The sequence below is a fragment of the Triticum dicoccoides genome, chromosome 5A, assembly GCF_002162155.2.
Source record: "Triticum dicoccoides isolate Atlit2015 ecotype Zavitan chromosome 5A, WEW_v2.0, whole genome shotgun sequence".
In the NCBI taxonomy this organism is placed as follows: domain Eukaryota; kingdom Viridiplantae; phylum Streptophyta; class Magnoliopsida; order Poales; family Poaceae; genus Triticum; species Triticum dicoccoides.
In genome coordinates, this window is record NC_041388.1 from 652122100 (window position 1) to 652134741 (window position 12642).

Genomic DNA, 12642 nt, shown 5'->3' on the forward strand with positions numbered 1-12642 from the left:
AACCCTAGGACTCGTCCGGGTAGCAGCATCGTCGGCGTCGCATTCCTTGGAGGTGCTGCTTGGTACGCGGCGGTTCAGAACCTCGGTCTGTGGTGGTTTGTATCCGGCGCGCGCCATGGTGGCGGGTCATCCGCGCTTTGCCGAGCTGTCATGGTTGGCATTTGTTTCTTCTTTCTTTTTTTTTTGGTGTGTTGTGCTGCTCGCCACAGCGATCTTTATATTCGGTATTGGTTGCTTTGAAATACAAAACGGGGGAAACCCTTTTTCGGTAAATACGGGATGGAGGAACGTAATCTGGGCAAGGTACGTAGCTACCTGGGTTGGCAAGAAGAAGATGTAGGAGTACACTAGAGAACGACGGGGAGGTGGGTTCGCTGGGGACGCGGTGGAGAACAGCGTGCGCAATGGTCCGGGGTGCCGCATCGAGAATTAGGACGGGTCAGAGATCGAACCTGGACGCCTCGCAAAGAGTACATGGGCAGCGCGGTGGATGTGGATCCCAACAAAGAGGAGGGTCGGAGGAAGGTGAGAGGAACGGCGGTGGTCATTGATTCTGGAGAAAGGTAACGGGGTCGGGGCGAGGGATTATGGGAAGGTGCCTCCGTGAAAGACGGGAGGTTAGAAAGGATTTTGTTGTGGTTTCTTGGCCGTGAGATGAAACATCAATCAATGGCTTACGTGTGGTCTGGCGTTGGTCTCGTATCAGACTACAGATAGTACTGGGGCTGTTTGGATTGTGACTATCTTTGCCATATGTTGCCACATGATTTTTGCCACACTTGCCAAACTTGTCTTACTTGAATTGCTCAAATTGTTAGCCACACTTTGGCTTGCCTAAGGGAATCTTGCCATTTTGTGTCTATGACATGTGAGGTTCACTGTTCATAAAAAATTCCTTGCCTCAAATGTGGCTAGAACCAAACACCTACCTAACTTGGTCAAACTTGCCTAAGGTTAGGTGTGGCAAAGTGTGGCAATGTGTGGCTAGGAACCAAACAGCCATGTGTTTCCCGATATGTATTGCTGCACCAACCACATGCATTCATTGCATACTTGTTGAATACTTCCTCCGTCACGGTTTAGAAGGCACAATTAAATTTGCGTGCGTTCCCACAATAGACAAGGTTTAGGGCACATTGCATTTATTTCTAGTAGCTAATTAGTACTCCGATATACTATTTCTATATGCATGCGTAGTGTGAATGCTATTTTTTAGCCCATCCCACAACCAATAGATAACTACCTAGGTCCCAGAGAATTTCCAAGCGCGTCTTCTAAACCGTGATGGAGGTAGTAGCTATGACTCACGCATTCTCACAATTAAGAAAGAGTAAATACGAGAGAAAAAAATTATAACTAGCCAGCGTGCAGACTGCTCCATATATACTCCCTCCGTCTACAATTACTTGTCAGAGAAATAGATATATCTAGACGTACTTTAGTTCTAAATACATCCACTTTTATTCATTTCTGCGACAAGTAATTCTGGACGTAGGGAGTACCATTTAAAAGATGCATAACTGATGGCATGAAGGACATTGCAACCATGAATGAATATGCATATATTTGTTGTTGAGAGAAGTGCATATTTCAACCCCGAACTCTCGCCCTAGTCTAATTACAACCCCGAACTTCAATACCGTCTAAATTACAACCCTCAAGTCTCAAAACCGGTCAGGATTCAACCCTCCCCTCCTTGTTGACCAGTTTGACCTGGGGTGACCAGTTTTGACTAGTCAATGGGTCCAATCAGCATGCCACGTCAGATTCTTTTTTCAAAATTTCAAGAAAAAGTAAATAAAAATCTACAAGATCAGGAAAAAAATATGAAAAAGAAAAATTCCGAAAAAAAATCACGAAAAAAACTAGGGAAAATAGAAAAGATGATTTTTTGGGGTTTTTTTCTTCTGGAAATACTTTTTTTAGGAATTTGAGGTTTTGTTTTTTTGGAAATTCTTTTTTATTTTCCCCGTTTTTCGAAAATTGGATTTCTTATTTCTTTTCCTGGATTTTCTTTGATTTTACAGATTGTTTCCTTGGAAATTTTGCATTTTTGGCTGATGTGGCATGCTGACTGGACCTGTTGACTGATCAGGTCAACCAGGTCAAAACAGGTCAACAGAAAGGGGAGGGTTGAATCCTAGCCGGTTTTGAGAGTTGGGGGTTGTAATTTAGACGGTATTGGAGTTCGGGGTTGTAAATTAGATTAGGGCAAAAGTTCAGGGTTGAAATATGCACTTCTCTCTTTGTTGTTAGTGTGGTGCATATCTTCTATATCTAAATAGCTAGTCCCCACTAACATATTTCTCTCAACATGCAAGCATGCCATATTATCATTCAACTTGCATAGGAAAGACCCACCTCAACATGCAACTATGCATATTAAAAATCTACTTCAACATGCAAACATGCATGCATGTAAAATTCCATTCTATTATGGTATTAGATTTAATTCTTATATAATTTTAAAAACTATTATTTCAATATTCATGTTTCATATAACCAAAATCTCACTAAAATACTGTAAAATATTCCCGCAACAACGTGCGGGGCATCATCTAGTTCACTTAATGGGTATGCACATCTTCATGTGAAATCCGAGTTCAGTTTCTTAAAAATGTAATGCAACAACTACCATGAGTTTCCCATGTAAAAATGTATTTCAGACAAACTATTGGTATGTTCATCCCATAATACGCATAGCAATTAGTTTTTTCAGTTTCATTTGAAGTGTAAGAGTTTGAATACTTATAAACAACAAGGTACACATTAAATATGACCACATGTGAAAGATCTACTCACTAATACCAAATGTAGTTGTATGACTCTTTGGGATTTTTTGAGCTCGAGTGTAGGTGCGCCCCTTATCTGGTCCATCAACTTTCACATCAACATTTGTGCTATTTCTAGATAGAAATGTCTTTTTCATTTCTCCCAAACAAGAAAATATCTGACTTTGGAACTTTATATGTCAACGTCACACATGTACTACTTCGATCATGAAGGAAAATTCCTGCTTTTTTATGCAACATAAATGTTTCAAATAAAAAATCTATAATAAACTTTATTATTTTAGATATTTTTGTTGCGCCGAAAAAAATTCAAAACATTTTTCTACATATGATAGTACTTAGTGATGTCGACCTACAAACTTTCAACAAATGTTTTATTAGGAGAAACAAATAAGAAAAAGTTTTACGCACAAAAATTGATGCAAAGTTTGACGCTCCAGGTAAGAGGTGCACCTGTACTCGAGCTCAAAAAAAAACTTTCCTGACTCTTAAGAATGTAGGCTTGTAGCCACTGTGTTCTTTTGTATTCAGGTAAAGCTTTTGAGTCTTGCAAGTATGCTATCATCAACACCTTCTCTATCCAATAATAAGAAACCAAACTATCATTGAATGTTGAGAGCAAATTGGGAATAATATTAAAACTTTGGAAATAATTGAAGCATCTTGAGCTATTGCAAAAGAGTTAAGGAAGTACAAATCAAAAGTGGCTTGAATTTCTCTTTTTTCTTGAATTCCTATGCTTTATATGGTTTCCCCATAAATTTATGTCATATACAATTTGCTTAACATTCATACTTGGGTGATCAGACGAACGAGTGTGTTGAATAACCTTTTAAGCAGTGCACACACTGTGACGAATGGCATGCATATTGAAACATCTCAAAGCGTCCTAGAGCATCTACAACCGGACCCCTATACCCGCCCCAAACATCCAGACAGACTGTTCGGTCAGTGGTCGGACGGAAAAACGCCACCCAACCGGCCTCCCCATAGCCAGCCCAAATGACCAGACTGGCCAGCACTCCCCATATCCAGCACAAATCTGGGGCGGATATGGGGACGCCCGGACGTGCCCATTACGTTGGATCCGGCCCACACTGACCCACCCGACCCCACACAGAATGAACCCTATCCGCACTCCGGCCGAAACCCTAGCTGCATCCCACTCCACTCCGCTTCCCTCCGGTCAGTGGCGTAGCTAGGCCTAGGGCTGCCCGGGTCGTGACCCTGGGTGTGGAGAGGAAATCCTTCATGTACTGCAACTATAGTAGTTCACTGTAGCTAGATTGCATACCGTGGCAATGAGGCTGGCCTGGGGCGTGGAGATATCGTGCCTACGCCACTGCTACCACTCCACTCCCTCCACCGACAAGCTCACGTCCGGCGATCTCCTACCTTCTTTGACATGGTAGATAGCGGATCGGAGTCCCACAGCTCCAGATCCGTTGACTCTGAGGTTATCCCACGCGGCCCCGAGGAGGAATTGACCGCCCACCTTGCGCTCCACTGCTCCCGGGAGGAGGCCGCCCGACGGCAGCGCTCGGACTCCTTCCGTCGGGAATACATTGTGTTCGTCCAAATGACACATCTTGTGTAAATATCGTCGCTTTAATGACTCGTTTCTTAGCAAGTGTCATGGCACCATTTCGGTGATGTGGATGAAGGAAATGTGATGGCAGACTCCATGAAACTATGGCGGAGAAATCGGCTCGAGGACCCGGCCATTGTAGGATCACTGTCGGTGGGGTAGAGGGCGCGGCGCCGGTGGTGGTGAAGCACGTCAGAGACGAGGGCGGGAGCGGGTGGCCCCGACAGTTGGTTCAGATCTCGGCATGGGGCACGGGAGCTAATCCGGCCAACGAGCAAAATCTACAAACAGTCGGATCCAAATTTCAATCCGCGCCAATTCGGCTTCGATCACCCTGCGCGCTGCTTGGTTCCTACGCTTCCCGTCCCGCTCCGACTCCAACACGTACGTACGTACGGCGAGCCTCGATCGTGCTCGCTTGATAAATAGCATAGCGTCTCCCATCTTCTCATCGCAATCTTCTCGCCGATCGACTCCTCCTCCGCAGCCACCACCAAACACCAAGCCATGCCCGCTCTCATGGCGAAGCGCTCTTCCTCGGAGCGGTGCGCGATCCGCCGCGAGCTCCACCGGCGCAGAAAGCTCGCCGCCGCGCCCAAAGGAGGAATCGTCAAGAAGTCATCCACTGCCGCGTCGATCCACATGTCATCCGCGGACGAGCCAGCCGGACCGGCGACCACGAAGCCGCCATCCATGCAGACGCCGCGCCCACGAGACGGAGCCGCGATGTCGCCTGCTGCATCGATTCTGCAGCACGCGCCGGCCGGAGTGGCCACCAAGAAGCAGCTTGCCGCCGTGGCCAAGGGAGCCAGCGGGGTCGCCAAGGAAATCGCCGCCTCTGTGCCGCTGGGGCAGATTGCCAAGAGGTGCACTGCCCCACCTCGCCGATCCGCGCTCATCCCGGCCGCGTCCAAGATGAAAGTTTCCGCCGTCAAAAGGGTCTCGGGAGTTCCCAACAAGTCAGCGTCACCCTGCCGATCCTCCACGGAGCTATCCTCCACCGCCGGAGCAGCGTACATCAAGAACATGCCAACCATACCGGCCCGGCCGCGCTCTTGGTCGATCTCGGTGAAGAAGGGCATGACGGTGAAGGTGCGCACGCGCGCCGGGATCCTGCCGACGGGGCACTGCCTCGTGCTCTGGCTCGCCGCCCGCGTCGTCTCCGACGCAGCAGACGACGACGGCTTCCTCGATGTGATCTACAACGGCAACTTCCCCCGCGACGATCCCTCCCGAACCGTGCGCGTCGCCATGGACGACGTCAGGAGCATGCCGGCCGTCAGTGAGAGTTAGAGTCGCTGATCATCAATTCAGACTGCATGCAGGTCATCTTCATAATACTGTAGCCTGCCCGATTGTTAGCTGCCAATGTCGAGGGATCCCAGACTTGTATCTCGACTGGAGATCACCCGGCCGGACTTTATTGTCTCTCATCGTAGTAGAAGATGTAATGAAACTATATTTGAGAATCAATAAAGCTGCCATGATTGCTTTCCCTCGAAAAAGAAGAGGAGATTCTATTGTTACCTGAACCTTCGTCAGTCATTTACAATTTCATTTACATTTTTTTAGGGACAATTTCATTTACATGCTTGGCGGTGGGGTTTCCATCCTAGCTAGTGGAGAGAATGCAAATGAAATTAGCTCCTCAACTGGTCCTAAACACAAGGTCTATAATGTAAGCAAATAAAGGCATAAATCAAGTTAACTATTAACAGCCTCTTTGTGATGAACTGACAAGCTTTCATGATCTTCTATTTTCAGTTGTCACTGACTAGGTGACTATGCTATTGGTCCGTAATATATGCGGTAGCAAGATTATCGACCTTCTAATGAGAGCTGCAGAAAATGTATTTGTCATGGGTTGTGATTTAGCTGCCCTCATGACTTTTTGCGGTACAAGCCCTGTATTTTCAGCATCTTCGCCTGTCTGTTGCTGTTTCCATAGTTACAGTTATGATGTGCTACCTTTTGTGCAAACAAAAAAATTGCGCTCAAATGCCTGTAAGTATTACCTAGGGATGCAGGGCGGCGCCCGATCCACCCCGCTTCCCGTTCAAAACGAGAAAAAAGTGTTTTAGCTGGATTAGAGCACATTACAGTAATTTGTACTGGCTGGCGCTTTTGCGGGACGCCGTTCTGCATCCCTAATTATTACTTATACAAATACCATGTAAGCATCAACCCCTGCATGCTGAGCTCTATAAAAGGTTAATGTAACAACTTCTTCTCAGGGTTTAAGCAGCATGAAGAATTTGTTCTAGTGATCCAAGCAGCGAACATTTTGCTGCAGAGGATTCAGGACATAACTTAGTTTTCTGTTTAACTCAAATGATGTCATGATTTTTCAACATAACTTACCTGCATATTGTTGTTTGGGAACCTGCCCTATATGAGCAACAAGAACACAGAGAAGGTAGGCTCCACAGTAACATACAACCACAAAGAACTTGGTGGACATATCCATCAAGCCCAGAACTTTCTGGCAACATTCCCTCACATTTTTTCCAAAACGAAATATCAAAAGGCATCATAGTATATATTGATCAGAATAAATTGTCTCGCATACGCCAAGCATAGGTTACATAATTTGATAGAAATAAATTGGTCCAAAAGTAATTCATATGGCTTGGCTTTGAAAGTATATGCAGATTATTTTCAGCAAAATTTCCTCACGTGTCTCTGAAACAAAATGATCAAATGCACCAGGTAACATTATAGCTTAATCTAAATAAACTGGTCAGCCATAAATATCTCGAGGACAACAATATATCTCGAAACAGCAGAGATTATTTCATCGACACTTCCAAGTTTGTGTGCCGCCAAGTCGTCTTTAGCTCTCGCGTCAAATCAGTAGCACCCTAACAAAACTGGTACAAGTAGAAGATCTGAAAGGGGCCTAATCTTCGTAATGTGCCTTCTTCCTGTGTATATAAATTGGAAAGGAACCTCAATTTTCAGATATGAATATACACCATAGTTGAAAGGTCTTTCAGGGAAATAAACAATTTGTTTGTTCTGCAATCTCTTTCACAAGCAGCAAGAAATATGTAGCACATGAAAACATGAAAGAAGGTAAGGAAACAGCATAAACGTTGATGTTTCTATCTCACAGTCTATACTGCAATAAAAAGGAGACATGTGCATCACTGCATATCCACTGTTGGCAAAAATTACGGACATCTTAACATGGGCAGGAACAACGTGACGACAAAATGGAAGGGGTAACAGGATCAATAGATCAATGACAAACAAGAGCTCAGAGGGTTGCTAATCTGCTCATGGAAGGGATAACAGGGCAAGTTCTGTCTCATACAAGAGGTGTCAGAAGTAAGCAATGCTCATCAAGGCCACCACCGGCTTACTAACAACACTAGAAACTCAAAGATATCCAGGCAAAGAATAAAAGCCCAATATTGGTAAAAGAAGCATTCAAGAAATCCAATTATCCAATAGTTCATTTCACAAACATAGTATAGTCTTTGATAAAGATGTTAAGAACATATTGTTAAATGCTGAATCATATCCATGAATAATTTGCCTTCCAAGTTGATGTCAAAGATGACACACTAACCAAATCTGAGCATAGATAAATGAACAAAACTCAAGTGGGGCCTCAGAAGCCGTTCTAATGTAGACAATATCCACACTAACACAAATAACCATTGTCAAGCATGCAGCTACATGGCACACGCACAGACACACGAGTCAAAGGCTAAACTTCCATATTATCCATGGAGGAAAACCTGGAAATGTGGAAACTAACTGAAGCATACCTCTGATGGAAGGATCCAAATATCAAATGATCCCAGGCGACAAGAAGTTGAGGACCTTCACAGATCAGCAAGTGGAACATGCCAAATTGTTAATATATATAAATAACCCAGATTCAGATCAAACTAAGACCACTTGTTTACAGGAACAAACAGAGAATCTTGATAGGACAAAGATGCACACATACAGGAATTAAGCAGCATACATACATCCACAGAAAAGGGGAAAAGGGGAAAAGTTCATTATGAAGTCAGAAGTCCCCAAAAAGTGAAAACGGAACACACACACACACTAAATTTTTTTCTGCAAATTCCAAAAAAGTCTAAAGATAATAAGTACGGGTTAGTTTTTGGTTCCGATTTGAAAACCCAAAATTTCATTAACACACAAGTTATAATATGTTTGTGCAAATACTTCTTTCTGACAGCCACACACATCTTTCTTCATCCCTTTTTCCCCAGCGCATCATTGAACATCTGAAGGGATTTTCAACAGCTAAACCTCAGGGGAAAAAAGGATACACATATCAAATATGACATACAGTTGCAGTGCAACTAAACCTGTCCCAGTCCCAGCCAAACACAACCAAATTCCAGCAGGAGGCGGACACAGACAATTACTAACCAGAATTTAGCTAGCAATGAACTACCTTGTAAACGTTAATAGCTATCAAAAGTTCAAAACTGGAATATGCATTTCTATCCATAGCTGCCAAATATCATCAGAAGATAACAGAGACAGGTTGACTAACTGCAAAACTCACATTTTTTAACTAACAAAAATGCACAAAACTAAGATGGATAACTACTACTCCCTCCGTCCCACAATATAAGATCGCTTTTCAAGCTATGTTAGCTTGAAAAATGATCTTATATTGTGGGATGGTGGGAGTAGTATTCATTTCATATACCCGAGGCTTTAAATAACATGGAAACAATAGTGACTGAATGTACATTTCATCCTCTTTACTCTTTGCTAGCAATTGTGTTCAAGCGCAGTATCTGCTGATACCTTGCTCGAAAATAGCACCTGACAAAGTAACAAACCACAGAGGAGGATTTATCGTATGGGATTTCATTTCATTCCGTGGTTGCAAGCCCCCCGGATTTCATCATTACTATAATAAAATGTCCTGTCTTTTCATTTTCTTCTTGTGTAATAAGCACTTCTCTTCTTTGACCTCACGTGATATATCAGTCCTCATACCTGATAGCAACAGTTCTTGGCAGTTATCTCCTGAATCCATGATTGCATCTTCATTGTAATCAGCAGCCTACATCATGTGAAGACAAAAGGCATAGGTAGTTACAGAACCTACAAAAATGAACTGAAAATTTTATACCGAGCAGAGCAAAGAATATATACAATGAGAACAACGCTACGGAAAATATGCAACTAACAGATTATATTATCAATGGATACAGACCATACATAAACTCCGCCTATGTCTTCTAGGCATAGCCGGTCCCAAGCCCGGGTAAAGGAGGAGGGTTGTGATAGGCTTGGCGAGCCAACGTAAAAACTAGCCAGTCCCATAGGTATGAAACCCATTTGAGCGAGAATAGTACTAGGATGGGTGACCTCCTAGGAAGTCCTCGTGAAAGGGTTTCATATCTAAGGGTTGTGATAGGCTTGGCGAGCCAACGTAAAAACTAGCCAGTCTTTTGGGTATGAAACCCATTTGGGCGAGAGTAGTACTAGGATGGGTGACCTCCTGGGAAGTCCTCGTGAAAGGGTTTCATATCTAGCCTACCCCAACTTGTTTGGGATAAAAGGCTTCGTAAGTAAGTAAGTATACAGACCATACATAAAACTCACAACAATTGAACAAAAGCAGTCAGCAACAGGATAACTGGGACTAAACTGAATTTTGCAGATGTGATGTTCCATTCCAGGTAGGATGTGGCTGTTTACCAGATATTACAAGTTCAGTTCAGGGTCGGTCTACCAGTTCAACCTTCAAGTATTGCTGTTCTTTTGTAACTTGAAGTCCAGTTATTCGAGGATACATCAGGCTAATTTCTCAGCGACTCCTAAACGGACCCCAGTTCTGATACTTGAGATCCAACTGATTTATTGTAATAGTTTCTCTGCATTTCCCCCAGGAACCCAAGTTCTAAAACTTCAGGTCTAATCTGATGTTTGTAGTTCTCTAGAGCACCAGAAGTACACAAGAAAACAGTACATGTCTATCCATTCCATTCTACCGATTTGATTACTTTGTCTCATTGTTTGATGTAGCTTTCTGCTACTTAATCCACTACTCATCAGGCAGGATTTTGTCAGAATAACCCCATTAAAACTAGCCAGTAAAAAGATATAAACGATAGCATGGTATGAATGAAATAGCCAGTCAAGAATAAGTACATGGCAAACTTACGTTTTGCCTTTGCCAAATTTTCCGCAGAATGCAAATGAGGGTACTTTTAAACCCATATGGAACTGCTTTGACCAGCATAACAAATAGTTGCGCGCCAACCAAGTATGTTCACAAATCACAAGTGCCAACCATTAGCACGACAATAGTTGCGTGAATTAGCAATTGTGCGCCCATGTTTGATTTTCTTTGACAAATTGTATGCAGTCTCCACTTTGTCCATCTCCAGTAGCCTGTCGTTCAGTTTGCTATAAACAACTCTCCCTAGACAGAAGCCTTTCCTAAGTGATTCCTCCACCACGGAAACAGCAGCATCAACCTTACCCACATTGCAAAGCCCATTTACAATAAACTCGTAAATTTCTTTATCGGATGGATACCCGCTCTCTTGCATCTCCTCCCAAATGTTCAACACTGTCCCGCTTTTCCCAAACCTGGCAAGCCTTTCAAGCAGAAGCTTGTATACTTTCAAGGATATCGTACAGCCAGCCTTCCTACTCTTTTGGTAGATCATCAAGGCAGCATGAGGAGGCCCAAACGTGCAAAGTGGCTCAATGAATGATGTAATTACCCCTGTATCTGGCAGAATACCTTGAGCCAACATCTCATCAAACATTTGAAGTGCATCAGCCACCCTGCGTGCTTTCAGATGGGCTCTAATCATCTTACAGTATGTGTCACTGTTTGGAGGACAATTATTGTCCACCATATCCTTGTAGTACTTCATGGACCTGTCCAAATCGCCCACTGAGATAAGATTGAAAACAAGTGCATTGTAGGCCATCGTAGTTGGACCATATCCCTCTTGCACCATTTTCTCGAACACCCTGAGCGCCTCCTCGGCCTGCCCTGCCCTTCCCAATGCCTCAATGAGATGGCAATGTGAAACATCATCCGGCACTAGACCATCCTCCATCATCATTGCCCAGAAATGCTCCAGCTTATCAACCCGCCCAAACCTCGCCCAACCGCCAAGCACGTCATTGTACACTTGTTTATCAAGATTGAATGGTTGTCCACGGGCGGCGTGTACGAGCGAGTTGGCAATGCCGACATGTGACCTTCGGCAGAGGCATTCGATGAGAGCAGAGAATGCCTCCTTTCTGTGGCAAGTTTGCTCGATTCCTAACCCAAATTGGTCGCTCTCGAGCAGTTGGACGGCCTTGTTGACCTGCCTGGCGGCAACCAGAGTATCCATGATTATCTGCAGCGTGGTTAGGTCTGGAAAGATGCCATTTTTCCGCATTACCTCCAGGGCAGGCTCGAAAAAGGCGAAAAACCTCCTCCTGCCCAGAGCCCTGATGACAATGTTGCAGCTGTGTACGGAGGAGGGGAGCTTGGCGTTGGAGATGGCCCAGTCGAGGAGGTCGACGGTGGCGGAGCCGCTGAGGTTGCCGCGGCCGACCACGTCGGAGAGAACCTCGGGGGAGAGGGCGTCGATGCCCGTGGAGGAGAGGGCTCGGTGGAGGGCGGCGCGGCCGGGGGGCTTCTGGAGGAAGACCCCGCGGAGGCGGTCCGCCGGGGACAGGAGGGTGGTGGTAGGAGGAGGATGGGGAGGAGCTGCTCCTGGATCGAGATTGCGGTTAATTGGCTGAAGGGGAGCGGGGGCTGGGGCTGATTTGCTAGGGTTAGTGGCGGAGAGGAGGCGGATGGAGGAGACGACCATGTCCGCGGCGGAGGAGGAATAGCTGAGGCTACGATGGAGAAGGCGGCGGGCCATTTGGAGGCTCACCGGAGTTTGGAAGGTCAAGGTCGTGTCCGGCAGCGGCGGCGGAAGTTGCTAGAGTGAAGTCTGAGGTCGACTTGCCTCGACTTAGCCACTCACAGCCATCGGATTAGGAGTCGACGAACCAGATCGATGAACCGGGAAAAAAACTCGGAAGCAAAATTTATTTTTCAGATACCTACTTTTGAAAAACAATTGGATAAGCGTAAATTTATTTTTCAAATACACGTTGATTTTAATTAAATGGTACGAATTTTTTCAGCTGTGGGAACATTTTTTCTACACTGTACAATTTTTTTCATATATGAGGATCACATACATTTTTATGAATGGACAAAAATACATTTTTGAATTAGGTGAACATTTTTATTACATTGTATAAACA

The 12642-nt window shown here is 44.6% G+C and overlaps 1 protein-coding gene and 1 non-coding gene across 6 annotated transcripts; both read right to left on the bottom strand.

The window, feature by feature from the left end:
* Window positions 1–6898: 6898 nt before the first annotated feature.
* LOC119303769 (putative pentatricopeptide repeat-containing protein At5g43820) lies at window positions 6899–12341 on the bottom strand. Of its 5 annotated transcripts, none has more exons than XM_037580911.1 (4): window positions 10535–12341; window positions 9361–9427; window positions 8157–8211; window positions 6899–7304 (listed from the first exon to the last, which is right to left on the bottom strand). In XM_037580911.1, the coding sequence occupies exon 1, from the start codon at window positions 12249–12251 to the stop codon at window positions 10650–10652; it is 1602 nt and encodes a 533-aa protein (XP_037436808.1). In that variant the 5' UTR covers window positions 12252–12341; the 3' UTR covers window positions 6899–7304; window positions 8157–8211; window positions 9361–9427; window positions 10535–10649. The 5 variants fall into 5 exon arrangements, with proteins under 5 accessions (XP_037436808.1, XP_037436809.1, XP_037436810.1 ...); XM_037580912.1 differs by having other exon boundaries at window positions 9166–9427; XM_037580913.1 differs by having other exon boundaries at window positions 9361–9468.
* LOC119304653 lies at window positions 7637–7732 on the bottom strand. The gene has a single exon (XR_005148384.1). It is a non-coding gene; the product is annotated as a small nucleolar RNA snoR1 (small nucleolar RNA).
* Window positions 12342–12642: the final 301 nt, after the last annotated feature.